This window comes from Sinohyriopsis cumingii, chromosome 8 (assembly GCF_028554795.1).
Source record: "Sinohyriopsis cumingii isolate HCF-2022 chromosome 8, ASM2855479v2, whole genome shotgun sequence".
NCBI lineage: Eukaryota > Metazoa > Mollusca > Bivalvia > Unionida > Unionidae > Sinohyriopsis > Sinohyriopsis cumingii.
Window position 1 is genome coordinate 1325853 of NC_142968.1, and position 27297 is coordinate 1353149.

The 27297-nt window shown below is 34.7% G+C and overlaps 2 protein-coding genes across 3 annotated transcripts in view; one reads left to right on the plus strand and one right to left on the minus strand.

Annotated features, from left to right (window-relative positions):
• The window catches only part of LOC149792849 (persulfide dioxygenase ETHE1, mitochondrial-like), a 42680-nt gene extending 25964 nt beyond the window's left edge, over positions 1–16716 (minus strand). The window contains exons 1-5 of the mRNA XM_089966625.1: positions 16340–16716; positions 13606–13750; positions 9732–9917; positions 4671–4763; positions 2423–2512 (exon numbers count right to left, since the gene is read on the minus strand). Coding sequence (XP_089822751.1) covers positions 2423–2512; positions 4671–4763; positions 9732–9917; positions 13606–13750; positions 16340–16588 — 763 coding nt within the window. The 5' untranslated portion in view covers positions 16589–16716. The remainder of the gene's footprint in view (positions 1–2422; positions 2513–4670; positions 4764–9731; positions 9918–13605; positions 13751–16339) is intronic.
• A 40-nt stretch (positions 16717–16756) lies between these two features.
• On the plus strand, positions 16757–26309 carry LOC149792850 (anaphase-promoting complex subunit 13-like). Of its 2 annotated transcripts, none has more exons than XM_089966626.1 (2): positions 16757–16895; positions 23221–26309. In XM_089966626.1, exon 2 carries the CDS (start codon positions 23239–23241, stop codon positions 23464–23466), a length of 228 nt encoding a protein of 75 aa, XP_089822752.1. In that variant the 5' UTR covers positions 16757–16895; positions 23221–23238; the 3' UTR covers positions 23467–26309. The 2 variants fall into 2 exon arrangements, with proteins under 2 accessions (XP_089822752.1, XP_089822753.1); XM_089966627.1 differs by lacking the exon at positions 16757–16895 and adding an exon at positions 21241–21674.
• The last annotated feature ends 988 nt before the right edge of the window (positions 26310–27297 follow it).

A 27297-nucleotide genomic window follows, 5' to 3' on the forward strand; every position in this document is an offset into this window, starting at 1 on the left:
ATTACCTCATTAATATGCAAACATACTGCTTATAATAATCCAATATCTTGAAAAATGAACATTATTCTAAGTAATATTTCACACATAACACTACCATATTCTATGTAATATTAAAGCTATAACACTACCATATATTAAGTAATACTGAAGATTTGACACTAATGTATTCTATATAATACTGAAGATATAACACTATCACATTCTATGTAATACCGAAGACATAACACTATTAAATTCTACATAATATGGAAGACATAACACCACCATATTCTATGTAATACTGACAATTTAAACTTACCCTATCCTATGTAATATTGAAAATATAACACTACCATATTCTGTGTAATATTCTCACATGCATCAGCAAGTGCACACACCTCATGTTCCACCCAGTCACATTATCCTGACACCAGACTGACCAGTCCTAACACTAACCTCTTGATGTTGAGTGCCTAGTGAGGCAGCTGTGAGTACCATTTTTTATAAGTCTTTGGTATGACCCGGACAGGGTTTGAACCTGCGACCTCCTGCATCTGTTGGATGCTCTAACCACTAGGCCACCTGAGAGGTCCAAATATGGAATTAAATAAGTCTGATCAAAATCTGATCAGAAATATAGTTGGTTGACTGTTGACAAGCTCAACCAATCTGTAGGAGAATTATGTCATTGATATACATGAATCTGGCTCGTAAGCACAGTCAACCAAGGTTATGACATAAGGCATAAGCCTATTTACCAAGTTTGATCAAAATTCATTTATAAATAGGCATAGTGAAAAATCTCAATCTGTTGCAAGATCAACACATCATCAACATGTACAAGCTTCATTCGCAATAAAATCACCCTAAAAATCATGATAACTATGTAAAATTGATGCTGTTGTTGTGGGGTTTAATGCCATTTTTCAGCACATGATAGGCTATACATGGCGGCCAGTATTAATGGTGGAGGAAGAACCTGTAAGAACACCATAAAGAGCCACCAACCGACGAGAAGCTACTGGCAAGCTTTCTCACATACCCACATTGGCTGAATCCAAGACTCGAACAGATGCAGACAGAGGTGAGATGGCAGTGATCCGTAACGGAGAGTGCTTTAGTCCACTTGGGGCCCCTGTCAATTTGATGCATTATCACTTCATTAATAAGCATTTATCTCATTCATAAAACGAACTTGTATAAGATTTTAATGATAGCCCTTATTCCATGGTCAATACCAGATCAGAAATTCAGCCTCCACAATAGCAAATGGCTAGTTAACAATATGCAAGAACACTTCATTAATATTTGTGGACGAATTAAGCACATATTTCAAGTGTCATCAAAATCAGTGGTAACTAGGTCAGCCAATGCATGATCACATCATTAATATGCAGTGTTTCCCTTTACCCTCATCTGCACTTCCAAACCCCCAAATTTTTAATCTGACTGCCAGTTTTGACACCAAGGAGAGTTTTTACTCTCAGTCTTGCATCCCTAGAGGATACACTGAATATGTGTGGATCTTGCCCATTACTGAATTTGTCTGAGATTACGAGGATATTAGCCTAACAGAGTATGTTCCAAGTTTGATCAAAACAAAATCAAAAATAAAATTCCTGAGTGGTAGCAGGTAACTGTTATTGTACGGATGTTACATAATGAACAGATGCAGGGCAAAATTTCACTTGGCCTGGTGAGCTAAAAACTATGAGGTGATAAATGAAATGTATATTTGAATTGTAGGCAAATTTAATGCATCAAAATGAATGCCAAATGCAATTTAAATACAACTAAAGTGCAAACAAAATGTAAACAAAACAAATCTTCATGCATTTTAGATACGACCAAAGTGTAAATGAAAGGCAAACAAAATACAGGTTTTATCCAATGTTCTCTTTCAAGGACGGGACAACAAGTGTTCCATAAAACCCTGCCTATAAACTATGCTATGCTATGATGACTTGCCAAAACTTTAGCATACAACTTTACAATATATTCCTAATATTGACTCCACCATCACTGCAAAGAAAATGAATACTTTTGTCTTAATTTCCATTAGCCGCTGCAGGTGTGTGTGTGTGTGTGTGTGTGTGTGTGTGATTTAGATTTGTAACGTAGCTTTAACAATTTTCCAGTCACATCACTACGATGTCTGCAATGTGGCAGTTTAAAGTGATGCTGGGGCATCATGCCGCAGACATGTAGAATGATGTCCCACCCAGTCACATTATCCTGACACCAGGCCGACCAGTCCTAACACTAACCTCTTAATGCTGAGTGCCAAGCAAGGCAGCTGTAAGTACCATTTTTTAAAGAAGTCTTTGGTATGACTCGGCAGGGGTTTGAACCAATCCAGGGCGGATGCTCTAACCACTAGGCCAACCGGAGCGGTCACCGCTGCAGGTAAGACATTAACCAAACTCAGAAAGTCTGAAGTTACCTGTGTAGTCATGTGCAGGGTATAGCTGATAATCTGGTGGCAAGGAGAAAATTTTTTCATGGACTGATTTGTACAATGTCTCTGCGCTTCCTGAAAAATTAAATAAAAATAAAAAGAGTTAAAAACAGGAATAATTATCATCATATACAAGATTATGTTTTTTAAATTATCTGGCTAATAAATGTCTGAAAATTCATGTTCAGGCTTAGCAGGAGTGTGCTAACCTAAGGCCAATAAATTTCCTGTTGGACAATGTTGTTGTTGTTGTTGTTGTTGTTGTAGGGTTTAACGCCATTTTTCAGCACACAATAGGTTATACATGGCGGCCAGTATTAATGGTGGAGGAAGAACCCGGGAAATCCCCGAAAAGAACCACCGACCCACGAGAAGCTACTGGCAAGCTTTCTCACATACCCACATTGGCCGAATCCCTTACCAAACATATATTAAACAAGTAGTTTTCATGTGTTAGTGGTAAGGACTAGTGAAGATTCAGCAGAACTAGTACAATGCCATACCTGACTATAAACTTTTACAGTTATAAAGGATACTGCAAAGCTATAACAGTTACAAAGGATACTGTCACACCAGACTATAACAGTTACAAAGAATATTGTGAATTCATTTATTATTACAGGTATCAATTTTTGAGGTTTTGAGAAATATTACATTTTCATCAGTGCATAAATATATGGATTGATTTTGGTGAGGGTTCCAGATGTTTTTATTATGGATCAAAATCTGTGCTCTGTGGCAGCCATGAAATTAACCAAAACTGGTACCCTATACAAAATTTGTGAATTCACAGAATAATTAATCCCAGTTTAAGATATGTTTGGTAAGGGATGCAATCTCAGTTCCTTGTGGACATCACTTCTGCAAGAGTTGTCTCCCTGTATATGTAACCACTATATCGCACCATATAAAGGACACATCTGGTATGAAAGCTCTATGTCAACAACACATGCCTTTCAGCCAACCCTTCAGCAACTGAAAGTGTATATGGAACCTTCTCGTAGCAATTTATTGATGTTTTCCTTTCATTTTTTTCTTACACCACTTTTGTTGATTTTAGTCTTATGTTGCTACTGTTATTGACAGGATTTGTAATTGATTAACTGTACAGCTTCACATAAATATCTCAATGATAAAGCAGGTCAAAGACTCCTGTATGAACAAAGCTTTATTGATTTAAATAAGTTATTATAAAATACACATTCATAATGATTAGACATGGTATAAACAATGCATTAAAAAAAACAAAAGTCTCTTCAATATGTACAATGTATTCATTACATATTTAAATGAAAAGCTAAATACATTTTATTTAATAATATAATCTAAAACTGATGTAATTTCTTTTTTATGATCTGAGCACATGTTCCCAGAAACCAAGATGTACATGTCTGTATTGTGATTTATGATGACCAGGCCATATGTGTGCAAGTCAATTCAATGATGACAAGAAATTTTGTAATGCATAAAAATATGAACTTTTCAGCCTTCTGATGATGTCCATGTTGAGACGTTTTGAGGAGGTAATAAATATCAACAAAATATACTTCTTGGGAATAAAAATTACACAGGTAACTTGACAAAGTTGGAAATCTGACAAAACTAAAATTTGTCATGGGGGGGGGGGGGCAAACATACATGTGATATTTTCACTGAGCGAAGTAAAATCCCTCCCTCTACATATGTAATTTTTCACAGACAACTAGTCATAATTAAACTTTTCCAGCTGAAATGTAAATATAAGTAAATCTAACTAAACTTACTGACCCTGCCTTAATAGTGTTTCTACTGCAAGGTTCATCTTCAGAAACATGTAAATACATGAAATAAGTCTTCCTACTGTCATTAAATGTGCATACCCCATACTTATCGATGTCTGGTAAAGTGAACCAAAATAACAGCTTTGCATCAAAGTACGCATGGAAAGTTTTAAAAAAATCTAACCATACACCTTCAATCTCATATAATATTTTGTCAAATTTCAAAGACTGCTTCCTGGAAAATATCAAAGATAAATAGGTCCATAACAGACACATAACTGGTCCTTTATGCACCGCTACCCACCTTCCCCACAATTATCCATTGTACAGTATTTACACTTGGTAATTAAAAGCATGTTCTTGTAACAACATTGGAATCTAAGGAAAATGTTTTACATCATAATTTTTGTAAGTAGTCAGTACATTTCTGGTTATTTAGATATATTTCTAACTCGCATATGATGCAGTCTTACCTTGCTGGAAATCTGTTCTACCACAGCCTCTTATAAGCAAAGCATCACCTGTGAAGACCATTCCTTTGTTGTGCAATACATATGTCATACAACCTGTACAAACATACAAAGATGCTTCATTAGTTAAATAATCATTGTAATATTTAGGTCATTAATAAAATCTTGTGTTATAACTAATGATAAAGTCACGATCATAATAAGTTGTTCATATAGTACAATATATATGAATCATGATACACTAAAAACAAATAGGATACACTATATCAGAATACTGACGGTGGAGGATGCAGGTGAGTGTAGTTAAGTGCATTATGCCAATGAAATCTCATATCTCAAAGCCGTACTTCTCTCACCAGGTGTAACTTTCAATTCCACCAAACATGTGGATTCTACCTGTTATGTTTGTGGATTATCTCTGTATCCTTAAATGACTGAAGGCAACAACATGGTGGACTATAAATTATGTCTAATGCCTAGCGGCACAGTATTGTTTATACCTGACTCCACCCTGTCAATCACTGAGATTCCACTCTCACTCTATAGGGGGTGTACTTCACAGACATGAGTAGAAAATGGTCAGAGAACTTTGTTTATACTGTACATATTGTATCCAAATCTCTTGATCAATGTATGCATGGTATTATGATCTCAGGGTAAAATGTATGTAACAGTTTGGTGAAAAGACTCAATGTCTCAGCCTATGTGGTATTATGATCTCAGGGTAAAATGTATATACCAGTTTGGTGAAAAGACTCAATGTCTCAGCCTATATGGTATTATGATCTCAGGGTAAAATGTATATACCAGTTTGGTGAAAAGATTCAATTTCTCAGCCTATGTGAAGCCTATGTGACAGCCTATGTGCAGTTGCTCTTGCAGCTGATCCTGATCCAGATCACAAAACTCTTTAAGTTTAACAAGTGCTATTTGCTCAACAGATTAAAAAAATGTTGCGGCTTTCGTCATGCAAATGACATTCCAATAAAAGATGGATGGCACTGCTTATTTGTCTGTTTTGTAATCCCATGTTCAATTTATAGTTCCAGCTAGAGGTTTTGTTAACACAAACTTCTGCATCCTGGTCATGAAATAATCCAAATGTGTCCATATGACAAGTGGACACAAAATAGTCCAAATGTGTCCATATGACAAGTGGACACAAAAGAACTTTAGTCTAATAAAAAAAAATATGCCAGATAATATTATTCATCATAATTCTCTCTATATATGAGGGAGCTACATAAGCTATGTTGGTAGAGTGCTAGACTTGTAATCCAAGGGTCATGGGTTAGATACCCATCTAGGCCAAATGGGTTAGCTGCCTTGATGTGCCCTTAGAAAATGTACTTAGCTCCTAATTCCTCAGCATGATAAAACTAATAATGTGTTAAAAGTGCTGCTAAAACCCAGAAAACACAATCTCTATACATGATTCCCCATGATGTAGTAATCCTAGTAATATCCTAAATATATATTTATGTTCTCATTTCATTGTTACTGTACAGTATGTTTACTTGATCCCAGTTAGTTACACCTCCTATGGTAACTGAACCCTCTGATGCATAAATGTCATTTGGGGCTGGTTATGTTACAAACCATAAAATGTCATAGACAAGAATGTCATTTTAAATTTTATGTAAATCTAGTAATCAAAATTAGTCACTACAAATATTGTTTAACAAGAAAGTACTTGATTAAATCATAAACTGTACAATTTGTTTATTAAGTAGCTCTTAATTAAAATTATATATAAAACTCCTATTCCACTCATAAAGACCTATATGTTTCGCTGACTCTATCAGAGTACATGTATTCATTGTTGTTTTAGATTTAGGCACTATATTTAGTCTGGTTCCTGACCCTTACTTAACTATACTTAGTTCAAGTATCTATTTCTGCTGAAAGTGGGAGCTTGGCAATTACACTAAATATTCTCACTAGCATAGTGCCTTATTGAAATGGTATGTGTATCCTGAACTCTAGCAAATGGAATGTGTATCATGAACTCTAGCAATGGAATGTGTATCCTGAACTCTAGCAATGGAATGTTTATCCTGAACTCTAGCAATGGAATGTGTATCCTGAACTCTAGCAATGGAATGTTTATCCTGAACTCTAGCAATGGAATGTGTATCCTGAACTCTAGCAATGGAATGTTTATCCTGAACTCTAGCAAATGGAATGTGTATCATGAACTCTAGCAATGGAATGTTTATCCTGAACTCTAGCAAATGGAATGTGTATCATGAACTCTAGCAATGGAATGTTTATCCTGAACTCTAGCAATGGAATGTGTATCCTGAACTCTAGCAATGGAATGTTTATCCTGAACTCTAGCAATGGAATGTGTATCCTGAACTCTAGCAATGGAATGTTTATCCTGAACTCTAGCAATGGAATGTGTATCCTGAACTCTAGCAATGGAATGTTTATCCTGAACTCTAGCAAATGGAATGTGTATCATGAACTCTAGCAATGGAATGTTTATCCTGAACTCTAGCAAATGGAATGTGTATCATGAACTCTAGCAATGGAATGTTTATCCTGAACTCTAGCAATGGAATGTGTATCCTGAACTCTAGCAATGGAATGTTTATCCTGAACTCTAGCAATGGAATGTGTATCCTGAACTCTAGCAATGGAATGTTTATCCTGAACTCTAGCAATGGAATGTGTATCCTGAACTCTAGCAATGGAATGTTTATCCTGAACTCTAGCAAATGGAATGTGTATCATGAACTCTAGCAATGGAATGTTTATCCTGAACTCTAGCAAATGGAATGTGTATCATGAACTCTAGCAATGGAATGTTTATCCTGAACTCTAGCAATGGAATGTGTATCCTGAACTCTAGCAAGGGAATGTTTATCCTGAACTCTAGCAAATGGAATGTGTATCATGAACTCTAGCAATGGAATGTTTATCCTGAACTCTAGCAATGGAATGTGTATCCTGAACTCTAGCAATGGAATGTTTATCCTGAACTCTAGCAATGGAATGATTATCCTAAACTCTAGCAATGGAATGTTTATCCTGAACTCTAGCAATGGAATGTGTATCCTGAACTCTAGCAATGGAATGTTTATCCTGAACTCTAGCAAATGGAATATTTATCCTGAACTCTAGCAATGGAATGTGTATCCCGAACTCTAGCAATGGAATGTTTATCCTGAACTCTAGCAAATGGAATGTTTATCCTGAACTCTAGCAATGGAATGTGTATCCTGAACTCTAGCAATGGAATGTGTATCCTGAACTCTAGCAATGGAATGTTTATCCTGAACTCTAGCAAATGGAATATTTATCCTGAACTCTAGCAAATGGAATGTGTATCCTGAACTCTAGCAATGGAATGTTTATCCTGAACTCTAGCAATGGAATGTGTATCCTCAACTCTAGCAATGGAATGTGTATCCTGAACTCTAGCAATGGAATGTTTATCCTGAACTCTAGCAATGGAATGTTTATCCTGAACTCTAGCAAATGGAATGTTTATCTTGAACTCTAGCAAATGGAATGTTTATCCTGAACTCTAGCAAATGGTATGTGTATCTTGAACTCTGGCAAATGGAATGTTTATCCTGAACTCTAGCAAATGGAATGTGTATCTTGAACTCTGGCAAATGGAATGTTTATCCTGAACTCTAGCAAATACAATGTTTATCCTGAACTCTAGCAAATGGAATATTATCATGAACTCTAGCAAATGGAATGTGTATCTTGAACTCTAGCAAATGGAATATTTATCCTAAACTCTGGCAAATGGAATGTTTATCTTGAACTCTGGCAAATGGAATGTTCATCCTGAACTCTAGCAAATGGAATGTGTATCTTGAACTCTAGCAAATGGAATGTTTATCCTGAACTCTGGCAAATGGAATATTTATCCTGAACTCTAGCAAATAGAATTTTATGCTGAACACTAGCAAATGAAATGTGTATCTTAAATTCTAGCAAATGGAATATTTATCCTGAACTCTAGCATATGGAATGTGTAAGCTGAACTCTGGCAAATGGAATGTTTATCTTGAACTCTAGCAAATGGAATGTGTAACCTGAACTCTGGCAAATGGTATGTGTAACCAGAACTCAAGCAAATGGTATGTGCGTCTTGAACTCTAACAAATGGAATGTGTGTACTGAAATAAAGGAAATTGTATGTGTTTCATGAATTAGAGGAAATGGTGTGTGTGTGTGTGATTTGGATTTTTAACATAGCTTTAAAGAAAATTCAGTCACATCGCTACATTTATAGTGATGCCTATCACTGGGGCAGACATGTAGCATTATGTCCCACCCAGTCACATTATCCTGACACCAGGCCAATCAGTCCTAACACTAACCTCTTAATACTTAGCGCCAAGTGAGGCAGCTGTTAGTACCATTTTTGTAAGTCTTTGGTATGACTCGGCTGGGGATCGAACCCATGACCTCCTGCATCCGAGGCGGATGCTCTAACCACTTGGCCACCAGAGCGGTCATAGGAAATGTGTATCCTGAACTCTTGGAAATGGTATGTGTATCCTGAACTCTAGGAAATATGTGTATCATGAACTCTAGCAAATGGTATGTGTATCCTTAGCTCAGAGAAAATTTGTCCTGTATTACTTTTTATTAAGTCCGTTCTGTTGAATAAATTCTACTTGATGTGAGAGGTTTATAAAAGTCTCCACCATTCTGGCCCGACATTTTGACAGTTTGTAACATAAAACTTCCTCAAAACTTAACTTGGCCTCAGTTACTGACAGCATATAGTTAGGCAAACATAGGGACATGATAAGTAGAATTATTAGTGTATGAATTCTAAGGTGCAAACACAAAAATAAAAAATAAACGCAACCTCTGGTTCTGGATTGTAATACTTGGGTTACTAGATGTCAATATCAGATAATGTTTTCCTAATGATCCTCCAGTAGTTTCCAGATTATTGCTATCCTAAATTTTATTCCAAATTCCGATCCATCAAAAGTAGTTTCAATTTTTCAAACCAGTTGTACCAATGATGCTGAATATATAAAGTTTAAACTGAAAAGCTTTTAAAGATCGCTGAAGTATAGGTACCATTTGTATGGCCTGGTGTGCTACGGCATTCCAATTCAAACTTTCCGAATTTGATTTTGTCTCCCTCCTTAATCTTTACGTCAGCCAGGGCTTCACTAACTTTACTGATGACACTCTTACATGATGGAATTTTCTTCTTGATCTCTCCCGTTCCTGTGATGTGATCTGCATGGACATGGGTATTCACTGTAATATCAAAACAATTAATATATAAAAAAATAAACACAGCTTCTTGAGTTAATGCAATCTGAGCTGCTTTCCAAATGCCACTATATCCCATGTACAGAGCATTTATTTCACATTATTTCCAACTGCCACTATATTCCTTGTACAGAGCATTTATTTCACATTATTTCCAACTGCCATTACATTCCTTGTACAGAGCATTTATTTCACATTATTTCCAACTGCCACTATATCCCATGTACAGAGCATTTATTTCACATTATTTCCAACTGCCACTATATTCCTTGTACAGAGCATTTATTTCACATTATTTCCAACTGCCATTACATTCCTTGTACAGAGCATTTATTTCACATTATTTCCAACTGCCATTACATTCCTTGTACAGAGCATTTATTTCACATTATTTCCAACTGCCACTATATCCCATGTACAGAGCATTTATTTCACATTATTTCCAACTGCCACTATATCCCATGTACAGAGCATTTATTTCACATCATTTCCAACTGCCATTACATTCCTTGTACAGAGCATTTATTTCACATTATTTCCAACTGCCATTACATTCCTTGTACAGAGCATTTATTTCACATTATTTCCAACTGCCATTACATTCCTTGTACAGAGCATTTATTTCACATTATTTCCAACTGCCATTACATTCCTTGTACAGAGCATTTATTTCACATTATTTCCAACTGCCACTATATCCCATGTACAGAGCATTTATTTCACATTTGCACATTCTAAGTATCCAACTTGTGATATTTATATTCATTCTGTGTGAGTTGCTATTGTTCTTGACGTTCAAAAACAAATTTTATCAAATCTTAAATATTTTTTTATAAATTATAGTACAACGTAAGACAAATACCAAAGAAACCATGGACCACTGGGGTAGGGTGGGGTAATGGCTTTCTAGTGCAAAGCTATGCCTGAGTTAGCAAAAAAAGTGATATTTATGTTAACTTGTATTGCCAGCTATGGTGTGTAAGTATTTCAGAATATGTTCAGTTCATCTCAAGTTCAAGAAACCATTGTGCTGTTTTTGGTAGTCATTATAACAATCAATTATCATCTAATTAAAACAGCTGCAAAGAGTACTGTAGTCCTTGTAAATCTATGACTCAGGGCCTTGATTGGTTTGGTTAGGTAATTCATCAACATAAGCATTGTGGCCAACATGCTCAATCAGTGCAAGCTCACTTAACAATGAACAATCCTTAATATGAAATTTTGAATTGATTACAATGTAAACATGTGGTATATAGAAAGTCATCTGATAACAGACAAAATCCCTGTAGAAACTGTGCCTGTTTGTCTCTAAAACTTTGAATTGATTGCAATGTAATGATGTGGTATATAGAAAGTCATCTGATAACAGACAAAATCCCTGCAGACATTATGCCTGTTTGTCTCTAAAACTTTGAATTGATTGCAATGTAAACATGTGGTATACAGAAAGTCATCTGATAACAGACAAAATCCCTGCAGACATTATGCCTGTTTGTCTCTAAAACTTTGAATTGATTGCAATGTAAACATGTGGTATACAGAAAGTCATCTGATAACAGACAAAATCCCTGCAGACATTATGCCTGTTTGTCTCTAAAACTTTGAATTGATTGCAATGTAATGATGTGGTATATAGAAAGTCATCTGATAACAGACAAATTCCCTGTAGAAATTGTGCCTGTTTGTCTCTAAAACTTTTATTAAATAATAATATTGATCTTAAGAATAAACTAGCAAGATTTAATAATACTCATGCTTTCAACATAAAAATCCCAATAACAAATTTAAATAAAGAGAAATATCATTTGAAATGGATGACCATTTGTGTTACAATAAAAATAGTCATACATATGCACTGAAACAGTCGAAGTTTTACAGAGGACCAATTTCCCAAGTAGTCTATAATATATAATTAATTTCAATTTAGAGAATGATAACATTCCCAATTAATTTTATAAGTCAATTGTAAAACAGGAATACAGCAGATGCTGTAATTGTACACAAACCTGATGCCTGTTGTAGTTAAACTGACTGGTGTGCACAACACCCCTATTTATAACCTTCAGCTGCACTATACCAAAATACTGCATACTGCTAACAGGTATATAAGGCACAATAAATACTGTTAACATATTGTGATTCAAGACAAATATTGAATGCTAATGATATTATAAAACTTTTAATTACAAATATATGACCTATGAATATAATCACTACATCGGACTTATAACAATAAATACTGGCCTCCAAATGAGATTGGAGGCGAGGGAAATTAAAAGATACACAATGCAGATGTGTCATCTTTGCAGGAGATGGTAAATGCATTATTTTACTGTTAAACTTAACTTATTGTATACAAAAACTTGTTACATTAACTGTTTATTAAGGTTTAAATACACTTAAATGTACTTGCACATACCGCATAGTGAACATGGAGGTGTCTCCAATATATAAATTGCCTTCAAAATAAAGATTACAGACATCGTAAAATGCACTGAACATAGTACATTACATCAATTATACGGAACATTCTTCAGCAAAACTTTGTAATGAATATTGTCTCAAAATACCCATCTGAAAATGAATTTGCTATAAAAAAAAAACTATTATATGTGTAATTTATAGCATTTAAATAATGTAAACAAAAAAATTATTCTTTCCCTGTCCATATCAATCGACAAAGGGCAATAACTCTTGCCTATTACCTCCCCTTGATACCACTAGGTGTCTAAAGATTGGCAGAGTGGTTGGAAGGGTTCTAAGTAATGTGACTTGGTAAGTATTCTTGAAGAAACATAATTTACTTAAAAACTGCTTTCTCCTTTGAATATGGTCCCAATCACATTACATTTGGAAAATAAGTAATAGGAGGAGGGGATGCTGTGGATCTAACTTCTACCTCAGGTATCCCTCTAGTGAAGAATGGCTGAATTCCCCTTGTGAATGATAACCCATTCTCCTAATTAAATAAGCAATACAGCCTTGGGTCACTTGACCTATGACCCCAACATTTGGTTATGATGATGATTACTGAAATCTTCTTAGCTACAAAATTTAACCAGCGAATCCAATTAAGCTAACAGGCTGTGTAGTTTGCTCCAGTGGGGTCTGGTGGCCATCTGTGCTTCTGCTACTGAACCTACCAGATTAGAGGTTGCCTCTGTGATAACAAATCTCTGAAATGGAGGCTTGAGAAGGTTGACTCTTCCTGCCAGCTAACAGCTTTTACTATATCTCAGCTTGAAACTTTGCATTCGAACGTGAGGCTTGCAAAAATTGCTCTAACTTCTGAGCAGTAATCTATGTGAGGCTAGTCAGATCTGGTGAGACCTCAGAGTATACCAAGCATACATCCCACCTCAGCCATGACTGTCCTTTTCTCATTTTTCTCATTGCTGACCCTAGTACGTTTTTTCTGCCACGAAAAATAAAATCAAAAACAAAAATTCAAATAAATAAAAAATTACAATATATATATATATATATATATATATATATATATATATATATATATATATATATATATATATCGTTGAAACAAATTACCTGCCTACCCTAATTTTAAAATCACTGCAACCAGAAACACAAATATTTTATTGTTTGACCTTACAAAAAGTAGATGTGAAAAGATTCCAGCGTCTTCAAATTGTAAGAAACAAAAATATTTCACCTCCATATATGAGATTGAGTCCCAGATCATGAACAAGCTTGACATCTCGTTCTGCTGTTTCAATCACAGGATCGATCAAGATGGCCTCTTTGGTTTGGGGGTCTGCCAGAAGATATGTGTAGGTGAATGACTTGTATTCCAAAAGCTGAAATAAGTTAAAATAATTCAGTCGATGGACTACATGGAGGATCAAATATAATATTTGATCAAACGTATTTTTTAAATTTATTTTTAAATTTTTCACTATCTGAATAGTGTAGCTAAAATCAAGACTACTGAAGTATCATAAGATTTAATTGAATTTACAATAAACATATTCTGCTATGCTAGACTTTGAAAACTTAATTTTGTATGCACTTCCACAAACATAATAGAAGCATATGCTATGTTACCCTTCTTGGTTATTCTGTCTGTCTTTTGTCTTTAACATCTTGGTTTAGTTTTTGCTTGGTTCTCTGTGGGGCAGCCATGTTCTATAAACTCATCTCTAATTAACATAAAGTACCTGACCATAAATTCCCAATAGACTGATCAAGTAATTAAATATTAAGAAACTGTCATCATTTGACAAATTGATATTAAGTTCAAAAGCATTCAGCTTCATTTTGCAACAATAATGATAATATTTACACAAAATTCAATATTTGATCATCAAGGACAATTAAGATTTGAAAACAGATGACCAGCTGCTTTTTGTTGCCGACCCTCAACCCTAGCACTTTTTTTGCCCCATCAAAAAGAAAGAAAATTTGCCAGCACAAAGATTATATATCTGCTGGCATACATCTAGAAAAGTGCATGTAATGTGGTGAAATAAACACAAGTCAAAAGAATTGTACATGTATTCATTAATTTATTTCCGCTATTACTGGATATATATTACATATTCAAGTTATATGTACATGGTATGATGACATCATAATATAAAAATCTGCATGATTCAATAATCCAGAAAACTCATTCACTAAAAACGAAGTCATCTGGATAAACAAGGTTCCACTGTAATAATATAATCAAACGTATATGATAATAAAATTAAAAAATATGAATTTTGTATGTGAATAATTAAAATCATCACAAATGTTAAACATATCAAGAAAAACTTGTACATGATGACAGTCCATTTCAATGAAGAAGTATGATTTGTCAGATAAATTTTACCTTTCAACAATATATATTACATGTAGAACAAGAACATTTCCTGAAGTAATTTTGCTTTCAGTTTGGTATAGTTTTAAATGGTTCATTAGGTTTCATAAGTACAAACAGGGTTTAGAAAATATCACTTGTGCCAAACAGAACCCACCACATTTGACAGATAGTTGGCTATAAAAAATGGATAATGGTTCTTTGACTGGGATTGTTTTCCCTGACTAAAGGAAAGCCTTTGACCTAGCTGATCATCAAATTCTGCTGCAAAAGTTGAACTGTTACGGGTTTGATAATTCTTTTTTAAACTAGTTTAGATCATAAGTAAACTACAGGTCTCAACAATGGCAATATTAACTCACAAACTTGCACTACTCATTCAGGGGTCCCTCAAGTCTCTTTTAAACCCTCTCCTATTTCTTATTGATGTAAATGATCTTCCAATACTCTGGTAAAGTTCTGTGGCACGAGCTTCCACTGCATCTAAAATCTGTATTTAAGAAGATATATCAAGCGTATTTATGTGTTATTAAAAGACTGTAACGGAATTTAATATTTACAGTACAAAATGCATGTTAAAATAAATAGTAAATATTATTATCTTCTGTATGATTGTTATATTTTCTTAGGAGAGTCTCAAGAGCTAATAGCACTGGACTTAATGAGTCACCCTCTATAAAGTATTATTATTATTATTATTATTTCCTTCTGGTTAGTTGTAGTTTCATTTGTTTGATTTTGCTTTGTTTGGGTACATTCTTGATCATTTTTATTCTTTCAAATAATTCAGCTATTTCATGGCCTTGGTAATGTTTAACAACTGTATTAAAGTGGTTATTTTCTTTTTGATACAGTACAATAAAATATAAAATCAATTCTTCTAAAAAAAATATAGCTGGGAATAATTAAGGTAAGTAAATAAGTTAGTTCATTAATTAGGTCTAAATATTTACTCTGGAACAGCTTAATTAACATTTTTACAACTGCTATAATCAATTTATTTAACTTCTTTGATTTTCAAATTTCAAAAACAAAAATTGTGTGAATCTTTCACACTCCTTCATATCACATTTTTTCATTGCATTCTGAAGTCCAATAAATCAGTCCCCAAGTCTGTCTTGATACTAATGGATTATAACCATCCATCCGCATCCAAACAGAATTGGGAGGCTGATTTATCACACTATTCATGCTGCTTTTGATATTCTAATGAGAGAGAGAGAGAGAGAGAGAGAGTGTGTTTTGGATTTTTAATGTAGATTTTTAAAAATAATGTTGGAAAACTGAGTGGCATTACTAAAATCTAGAACTGGATTTGGCAGAAGAATATGGAGGCGCGGACGTCACTGAAAACCATAAACAGAACTGTTCCATTGTATTTTTAAAAAAATACTCTCAATACTAGTCCTACATGTAAGACTTCGACGCTGATATTTTTTACGGGCGTCAGCACTTAAAAAAAAATAACGTGCTATGTCTTACAGTGTAGGACTAATCTCAGTATGTGTGCAATAAGGAAATACGGAATGAACAACCGTCCCGAACGCAAGCAAACAACTACGCAATAACGGTGTGTATACTATACCTGTCTGAAAATTAAATCATTCCCTTTTCCAGCAAAAGTTGCCATCTGTTTGTACTGCGAATACATGCAGCGTTCTCTCTGCTGGGTGTCCAAGTGTCTGACGAAACCAGGGTGATGAACTGCCGCTGTTGGTATAACTCCGCAAAAAGTCGCCTTAGCTTCACGATTGATAGGCAAGCAAATTTGTGTACGTCCCATGGCAAATACGCGTAATAAACATTTTGCCATTTTCGATTCACCAATGGTCATTGTCGCAGACAATCCGGTCACCCAACAGGATTAATATCCAGTATTGTCATTCAGTTATTCTTAAGTACTATTTTTGTAAACGAGCCGCGGAATTTATGGTGTTGGAAAGTCAAGGTCTCCGCTATTGATTGGACCGGTTACTTCATCATTACCTATTTTTGCATGTGGCAATAAGAATGTGAGTAAACCAAACTGGGGGCTCGTCCTTCCGGGTGGCATTCGTCCTCACGTTCGCTAAATCAAAACTGTGAACGTGATAATATTAGTCACGTCTGCCTCAATCTCAAGCGGTAAATTCATAACGCAAGTATGTTTAACTGAAAGCCTTCCTTACTTCAATATAAAGAAATATTGCATCAAGTTGACATTCTTTTAAAAGCCAGCAAATAGCATTGTAAGGCATTATCAATTTCAGAAATTGGCAGAATCATAGAATGCAAATTTTTTGTCTTCCCCAGTTTTGAGATAGTCCTAACAATCGCTTTTTCGTCACAATATTCGGCGAGTATAATGGTTGTTTCCTCCGGTTGTATGCACCACACAGAAACGACCACTCATCGCTGCCACACGAAGTGTGAGGACGGGTTTTAGATATTGATACAATTTTATTTCAATTGGGTGGTCTGAATAAAATGCATAAAACCGGATAGTAAACTACTAGTTATTATATAGTACATGTACGACAGGTCAATTGCAAGCGACGATACGAGCCCCGGTGTAGTAAACGTGATACATGTCACGTACGCGCAGGAACTCGTCTTAATGAAACACAAATTGTTTTAAAATTTAATTATAATTTTGTTTAACTAAAGTCTGTAATCGGATGGTTATAGTGTCGGATGAGGGAGGTCGCAGGTTCGAACCCCAGCGAGTTATACCAAAGACTTGTAACAATGGTACTAGCAGTTGCCTCGCTTGGCGCGCAGCATAAGCGATTAGTGTTAGGACAGGTCAACCTGGTGTCAGGATAATGTGACTGAATGGGACATGATGCTACATGTCTGTAGCATGAAGTCCAAGTGCTAGATGTCATTATAAACTGTCACTGCAGACATCATAGCAATATGACTAAAATTGTTAAAGCTATGTTCAAAATTCAGAACACACATGCACACTCCCAGAGTCTAGCCAATCCTAATTATTGAATGCTCTGGACCTTAACTGTCATCAAAAAACTTCTGGACAAAAATTATCAATCAGTATGGACGTTTACAGTGGTGGCCAGCCACTAAACTCAGTCAAGAAGAGAGCACATCAGGTCTAATCATTACGATATAGGGTAGCACAGATTTGTTTATCAAGATGCATAGCTTTCATTGTGACATCACGGTGCACAACACAGTCCAGATTGCACTGGTTTATTACCATTTCCATCTTATCATTTTACATTCAATTCTTTGGTTTTATATCGCTGGTCGATACGAAACGTTTTCCACTTTTAAATAACCCTACATATAACCTTTTGAATGGTGCTAAACAGCCTAATATGGATGTATGAGGATCCAAATAAAATGAATATTTACCATTTAAACGTATCATGAATTAAATCCTGAAAAATTCAACCCATTACTGAAAGAATCTGCAATAAACGCATTCCTAACCTGTATGACTTTTACTATAGCTCTATACAAGCAATTTTATCAACAAAACAACAGATTCATAATTCAACAGACAGGTACACACAGATCGTACATATATTATTTACAGTGTTACAGTACACAGGTAGGCATTACACTGCCAATGGCAACAGATTAAAAGACAATGCAACATTAGATAAAATACAGTACAACATCATATTAAATTCCATAGTAGTAGACAACATGCAGATGCACAATTATTTTATGTAACACATCACAGAGTGTCGTACATATAATAGTTTTAATATGACTTGTTTAATAGCAAGCACAATGTCACTGATCACAGTTGATGAAAAGACAGTGGTATATCTTACATAGCTAAAGCTGTAAAGGTGTTTATTGGTTAGGAAAAGTTACATCAGGAGAAATGAGGGTGCTAAAAGTTAAAATTGACAAAGGTGCTTATTTAAAACTATGTAAACATGATTTCAGTATGATTATCACAGAACAAGTGCTGTTGACCGCTAAATAGATAGAAATAACACATATTCCCAGTGTGGCCCAGACCATGTTGAATTCTTTGAAATCAGGGATTTTTATTAGTTCCTTGGACAGGCTGTTTATACTCTGGCAGCATCAAATTTGAAAGAGAGTTTACCATACCTAGTGGTCATTACTCTTGGTAATGTTGCCAAATTCTGAACAGTGCAGGCATGAGGATGATTGCGATTGTAATCAATTATATTGTGAGCTGTAATCATAATCGTTCCTTTCAGAGGCTCTATAACAATAATTATAATCATCTTTCATTGAGAGTAATCACACAGACTGTAGTCATGATTACAAATGATTACAACCACAAAAAAAAATAATTATATTCTTTATAATTGTTAAGAATAATAAAAGTTTCCATAAACAAAAAAGACCATGAATGTTGACTATTGCAATAAGGAATTAGGTGGCAGTATAGTTTGTTTTTCAGTGATACTATGTATGATACTGTACCTGCACAGAACAAAATAGATAAGCAAATACAAAGAAATCTTAATAATGGTTTCCAAATAAATTGTAATCATAATATGACTGTAATCATTATCATAATTGTGATTGAGCACCTGTAATTGACCCCATACCTGATAAGCAGTTTAGTGCACTAAGAAAAATGATGTGTCAAATCACCAAGTTTTACATACAAAAGTAGTTCAATATGGAATGGAAATGTAGCCGTGTAGAACAGCATAGCACCTTACAGGAACTTCTGAGCTGAGCTGGAAAAATATCACCACTGTTTTTTAAGCTAACACAGCTGTTGTTCTTTGATGAATCCAGCTAGCAGTACAAATTGAAACAGATTTTATGGATTAAAAAGCAGATGGCATTTATACTAAGCCCAGTAAGTTGAGCAGTACTTCATATTTTATATGCAGTTTACTGTATTTATAAAAAGTATTATAACTGCCTGAAATAGTTTTAATTTGTTTGGGAGACCAGGGGGTTTAGTGGTATAAGGAACTTGCCTTTAAAGATCATTTACATCTCACCTCTGTGTGGGTTTGAGACTCAGGCTCGGACAACGTGGGTAGGTGAGAATGCATGCCAGTAGCTTCTCATGGGTCAGTAATTTGTCCCAGAGTTTTCCTGGGCTCTTCCCCCACCAAATATACTGGCTGTTGTGTATAGCCTATCAGGTGCTAAGAAAATGGCATTAAACTCATAACAACTTGAATTTGTTTGGATTTTATAATTTAGTTTAAAGATCAACTGTACAAGCCCAAAACCTAATGTATGCAGTTGTTTCATAAATAGAGTAAAGTGTATCCAAATGTTGCTAAGGTTGTTTTTGTTCAATATATTTAATTTAGCATTACACTGCCTTAGCCAGAATTGTTTTGATTACATTTTTATAAAAAAATAAGTTATTTTATGTTCTTAAAAGAATATACAATGTTTGTCTACTTTCACTGCTTGCAATTAATGATGGACAACTCTTCTTTTATGTATATATTTTGTAACCATTGGTACATGAATGTACATGTATCTATATTGAGTGTAATTTCTGTTCATGACTGTAAATTGTAGAGATCAATCTATAACAAGGTATAACATAGCTAATTTTGTTGTCCATGGGTGTTGCTTCTTTATTTAAATATATTTCAGCTATAAATAGGTGTTTACAGGTTAAATTCAGCCAATATATTGAACCTGTTGACAAGTATGGAGTAATTTCTTCTTGGCTAATCAGGTTTGGTGGATTCTCTGAAGAATTAAATTATTTCTCACTGGATGGGTCGGTCTGATGGATTTTTTCACAACACTTGGTGTATTGTGAAATGTCACTTAGTGAGTAGTGAAGATATAGCAGTTTAGGACTCTGTTGGTATATATAAGTAGGTAAAACTGGACAAATTATTCATTCTTATTTCATATGTTCTTGTTTTAACTTCAGTCTGTAGATGTGTTTAATGTTGTGCTTAGAGATGATTTGAGAGGATGCATTTGCTTGGATTACTCATTGGAATTACAAAGTGCTCATTGGACTAAAATATTATTCTGGGACTGTTGTGAATTTATTCAGAGGAGTTATGGACAATACCATTGCAATTCATAGTTACTTTTGGCAGACAAGCACATTCAAGGATCATACATTCATATGAACACTCAATTATTTTGGACTTGTGTTGAACCTTTTAGAATTGTTTTGGATTTAATTCATAATGCTGTAAGTTCCTCTCAAGTTTTCATATTTTTAAGTTAGAGACTTAAGTTAAGTTTTACACAACATGTTGATTGTGCATTCCTGTGTCACTTAGTTTATGACCATAGAGTTGTTTCACTTCCAGATATTTATATTCCACAACACACAGCCACACTCTGTAAAAAGAAATTCAAAATAGTTAAAAACCAGTACAGTAATATAATTTAAAAAAACTCTTGTATTAAGGGAAATGCCTTCCTGTAGGTTGTCAGCATGTACAAGATTGTCTGGGTCTGTATGGTCAACATTATTGATAACCTTAATCTGTACAAACTAGGTAAGTAATTCTGATTTGGTTCTTCCTTATATAGGAACATACTGAAGGCCACAAACTGTGACAAGGTGAATTGAAAAAAGCAGTGAACCTCAAAGTATCCACAAAACAAGAGGCAAGCCTTCTGAATTGTGGCTGCTTCTCATTTCCAGACAAAAATTAGCTTTTCAAAGGCTCATACTTTGGCAGTGTCATTGAAACTTCATTGTCCAGACTTATGCATGATGTTGTTTTTGTTGTTGTGTTGGCTTTAATGCCATTTGTCAGCGCATGATATGATATCCAATGCAGCCAGTATAAGTTGTGGAGGAAGAACTCAAGAGGAAAATCTGGTAAGAACTACTGAGTCATGGAAGGCGGCTACTGCAAGCTTTCTCACATATCCACATTGGTCGAGCCCAAGACTCAAACCCACACAGACAGAGGGGAGATGGCAGTGGTCAATAGTGGCGAGTGCTTTAAACCAGTGGGCCACCTGAGGTAACTAGCCATTTTGTAGATTTATGCTTAATAACCTGACAATACTGTATTTGCTATCATAAAATACACAAAAGTCATTTAGTTTATTTTTGCTTTTGATGCTTTCATAAAACCAATAAAATATATCTACCGTCATGTCTTCCACAGCAAAGTGTAAGCAGTTTCACCTCATACATTGTACACATTGAGAAAAATGCTTGTTATTTTGTTACAACTCACATAAAATATTGTTTACAGTTACATGATTCATTTCATGCATCAGTCATTTCTTCCATCCATTGCAAGTGTAAATGGGTCCCTTTTCATTATTTAATTGAAGTCATCATGGAAATGGGGATTAAACTCCCTTTTCAAAATGCAGAATGTTTTCATTTGAGTACATTGGTAGTTTTTTGCTATCTCTAATTTGCAAAAATGCTCTTGAAAAGTAGGTCCATGTTACCTGCTTATGCAATAGGCATCTTGTTTCCTGAAATAAAACTTGCTTCCTTGACATATGCCTTGGATACTTTGTTAATAAGAAGTCATTCCTAGCAACAATATAGAGCATCAGCTCCCATCTCATACTAAGAATTTTGTCATGGTACACTTTAGACAAAATATGCTTATTGATATAACCTCACCTTGATGCAAGCAGCTAGCATCCTTTGTGCATACGCTACCATGAAAGTAATTGAACTATTTGTAATGGTTATCCATTTTGTGTTAAATCTTTACTAAATTATATACAGCAGCTTCAGAGAACTTTTCATTTGCCATGTTTATGAATACTGGTGTATATTTAACATTTTAGGACTGCACCATATGTTTATGAATCCTGATGATACATGCTTTAACTTTCAAGAATAAAATCTGATTCTATTTTCTTTTATAGTGAAAAAAAGGTCAACCCAATTCCAACTAAATGTCACATCATGGTAATCTATTTTTAGGAATCCCATTGCGTAAATGTCAAAATTTACCTGAGAGATTTAATCACTAGGTTACATGTATGACATATTTTAAGAATGTGTGAGAAAAGTTAGAATATGTGTGTGGACATAATTTCGGTACATAGTTCATGCATTTCCTGAAACTTGACATGTTTATTATGTTGTAGGGAAGTTTGACATCGCAAAATATTAAGTTTCATCTCAAACGTAAATGAAACATTCACATTTGTTTAAAATATGCAATCTCATTATTTGCATGGCACCTAGGGCATTTATAAATTGCATTTAAGGTAACAAAATCCAGTTTTCCATGAGATAATGTCATAGCTCTATAGGCATTTCAAATGAAATAATGTAACACTGTTGCCAATTTAATAATGAAATAATGTAACACTGTTGCCAATTTAATAATGAAATAATGTAACACTGTTGCCAATTTAATAATGAAATAATGTAACACTGTTGCCAATTTAATAATGAAATAATGTAACACTGTTGGAAATTTAATAATGAAATAATGTAACACTGTTGCCAATTTAATAATGAAATAATGTAACACTGTTGCAAATTTAATAATGAAATATTTCAAGGAAGCTCATTCACATTATTTTCAGCAAAACAGAATCATATTTATGGACAGTGAGGTGGTTCGTGATGGACGTCTTATGGACATTATTGACGAAAAGTGGCGAGAAGATAAACTTCCTCAGGAGGACATTGCTGTACCCCAGATGGAGTTGCCAGAGTTAGAACCAGATAATGGTCCAACTAATGAGACACTGCGAGAGCAGGAACAAAAATGGCTTGATTTGGCGCTGTCATCTTTGCACGAAAACCCACCAACCACTTCCAGTTCCTGAGCATTCCTGTCCTTTTAATTCCTGCGATGGTTGTTTTGTTTTTTTAATATACCTAGCCAATACATATCCATAATTAGTGGATTCATCTTTGTCATTGAATTGATAGTACAAGGGCAACCTTTGATTTAGCTGGTAGTCAAGTGTACCTGGTTTTAGTTGGTTACACTGGATGATGGGTGACAAGTGCATACAGAGTCCACTGCTCTTGCTACATTATGATTTATGTTGGCATAGGTAGATGCTGAGTGAACATTAATTGACATGGGCTGGTGTAATTCTTATACTGATACACTTGTATGAATAAAAGAAGTGATGTCTAAATTACTGTACAGCAATCACTGGAACATTTTGGGAATTAATTTGTGTATGTGATTCTGTTTCCGAATGATTTAGCCTATGGCAATTTATCATTCCATAGTTTTACCACAGATTATCACCTAAAAACACAGTGTATCAGGAGTGTAATTTAGTTTGATTACACCGGGATATTACACCGGGTAGCAGTCGGAGTTGATCCTCAAGACACGAAGAAAAAACAAGTTGAACTAAATTACTGAGTAAATAAAGTCTAAATGTTTTAAATTTAACAACTGATGTATAAAATAATTATCTAACATATGCAGATGTTAAATCATTTTTTCTAAATAAGATAATTTAAATTTTTATAATGTAACCCATTTTCTGTCTTTAATTCTCTGCATTGTTTGGGTGATATTGATATTCATGCAATTTACTAATGAACTCACTAAACATGAAGTACAGTCAAATGACCTTCTAAGTGATGAATACACCTTAAACTGCATTCATATGTATCAGAAAAGGAGTACATGTCAGCAAGAATGAATGATAGTGGTGTACTTGCAGCTATTTATAACATTGGAATAGTGAAAAGTAGGTTACAGTACCCTGAATTTGCCATGGAATGTAGCATTAATCACAGTAAAGCTACACATAAAATTTATAAAGGTAGGCCTGCATTGGTATCAACATAGTTACTGATGGATAAAATATTAAATGTTCATTTTCTAATTTTTATGTTGATATCTCCTTTGAAATTACTATAAAGCATCTTTGAATCATCATCCCATTTGAAGTGAATTGATTCTGTGAGATAAACTCCTAGACCACTTTGTAAGAATTGATTCTGTGACATAAACTCCTAGACCACTTTGTAAGAATTGATTCTGTGACATAAACTCCTAGACGACTTTGAAAGAATTGATTCTGTGAGATAAACTCCTAGACCACTTTGTAAGAATTGATTCTGTGAGATAAACTCCTAGACGACTTTGTAAGAATTGATTCTGTGAGATAAACTCCTAGACCACTTTGTAAGAATTGATTCTGTGAGATAAACTCCTAGACCACTTTGTAAGAATTGATTCTGTGAGATAAACTCCTAGACCACTTTGTAAGGATTGATTCTGTGAGATAAACTTCTAGACCACTTTGTAAGAATTGATTCTGTGAAATAAACTCCTAGACCACTTTGTAAGAATTTATTCTGTGAGATAAATTCCTAGACCACTTTGTAAGAATTGTTTTTGTGAGATAAGCTCCTAGACCACTTTGTAAGAATTGATTCTGTGAGATAAACTCCTAGACCACTTTGTAAGAGTAAATGCCCAGTTGCATGTGCAGACAAACTATTTACTTTAATTCTAATGCTATCAAAAGTTGGTGGGCACCTATTTTGTGGGATGAATCAGAGTTACTGTGGTAAAGGGAATGGACAATAGATGTGGAACTAACAGTGTCAGAATGGTCTTAACTGATGTAAAATATTTACTCCATTGTCTACAAAACTAGATTTGTGTTTATGAAACATATACTCCAGTTGTAGACACTGAAAACTAAATGCAAAAATATCCAATCAAGGAAGAACAGTAGAAAAAAATTACTCAAACGTTTAACCAGGATGCTGTATATTTATGAGTAATTGTCCTAACAAGGTTTTATCTTGTAAATCGTATGATAACCAGTGAAATTTTAAAATCAGTCATCTATGTACAGATAAAACAACATGCTTGCCAGATTTATTTGCATGTGTCAAATTGTTTTGCATAAGGTTTGTACAAGCAAACTGAGACAAATGAACCCGACTTTATTCAGAAGGCAAAGCTCTTGTTTACAGCAATGCATAAAAAAAGTGGTTTCCTTTGAGTTGATGTAGTTGTTCACATTTCAGGTAAATATTACTTATTCAGATCTCATGCCATATATCTTAATCTGATATATGTTTTCCGAGATGCAGTGTCTTAGTGTAATAAATGTTCTAGAAAATGCAGTGTCATAGTGTAATATATGTTCTGGAAAATGCAGTTTCTTAGTGTAAATGTTTTGCATGATGTGTCTTAGTCTAATACATGTTCTGGAAAATGCATTGCCATAGTGTAATAAATGTTCTGCAAAAATGCAGTGTATTAATGTTGTTGTTGTTGTTGTTGTAGAGTTTGACTCCATTTTTCAGCAGAAGATAGGCTATACATGTAGGCCAATATAATTGGTGGAGGAAGAACCCTGGAAAACCCCGTGAAGAACCACCGACCCACGAGAAGCTACTAACAGGCTTTCTCACGAATCAAAGTTAGCCGAGCCTGAGACTCAAACTCATGCAGACAGAGGTGAGATGGCAGTGATCTGTAACTGTGAGCACATTAGACCACCCGGCCACTCTGGGCCCCTGCATTAATGTAATCAATGTTTTGAACAATGCAGTGTCTTAGTGTAATAAATGTTCTTCAAAATGCATTCCTAGTTAAATATTCGGCAAGATGCAGTGTCTTGCTGTAATATGTGTTCTGCAGAATGTAGTGTCTTAGTGTAATAAATGTTCTGTCAAATGCAGTCTTTGTGTCCAGGCTTACACTTAGGTGGTGCCAAAAAATGTCAGAAAAATTTAAACTAAAACAACATTAACTGTTCAGCATGAAATTCAAACTGATGCCATATGGCTCCAAACATTGGCTGTAATTGTAACAAAGTAAGAATTGTAAAACTTTAAATTTCACTGACCCAGATGTACTTGGGGTCACACTGTAAATCACACCGTTTTAGTCATTTGATTTTATAGGCTTTAATGCTAGATAAACTTTTGCAATGAAAGATGTATGAGGTGTAAATGAGTGCCATGACATTGTTCTGGAAATTGGTAAACGAGATTCATATAGCTAGGGGTCGTCCATTTAGTACATACATATTGGATGGTCTACTGATAATGTATGTACGCATAGGAAATGGAGGGGGTGAAACCTCAATAATAATTTGTCTAATATGTAACCTATTCTGGTTCAGTCGGCGTTTTAATTTTATCGGACACTTGACAAACTGTTTGAAGTTATGCAGCCAGACATTCAACGTCAGTGGACTATCTTTTTTACTAAACATGTTGATATTATTAATCCTTTATGGTTTCTGCATGGATTAAATATAGGCCGTTCTATAGAATTAAGGGACATGCGTTGAGCATACATACACAGGTGGAAGAGGGTGTAAAAATGTAATCATGTGTGAGGGGGGGAGATGGGTCAAGCTTTGCCAGATTTTTGCATACATACTAAATGGATGGCCCCCTACCATTCATAAGCCCTTTGCTATACTTAGGTGTATTTCCAAGAAGTGATCAGATAGGCTTGAAAATATTCATTTAAATTAATGCTCTAATATTTATTTTGTGTCTCAATTTATATTTGATCACTCACTGGTAGGGATAGATCCATGTTCTACACAATCTGATCATTTCTCGTTCTTTACTTCATAATCCTATGTTGTTCTACATATTGCATTTGTTTAAATAGATCAGAAACCAACACTGGAATTTGCTAAACTTTA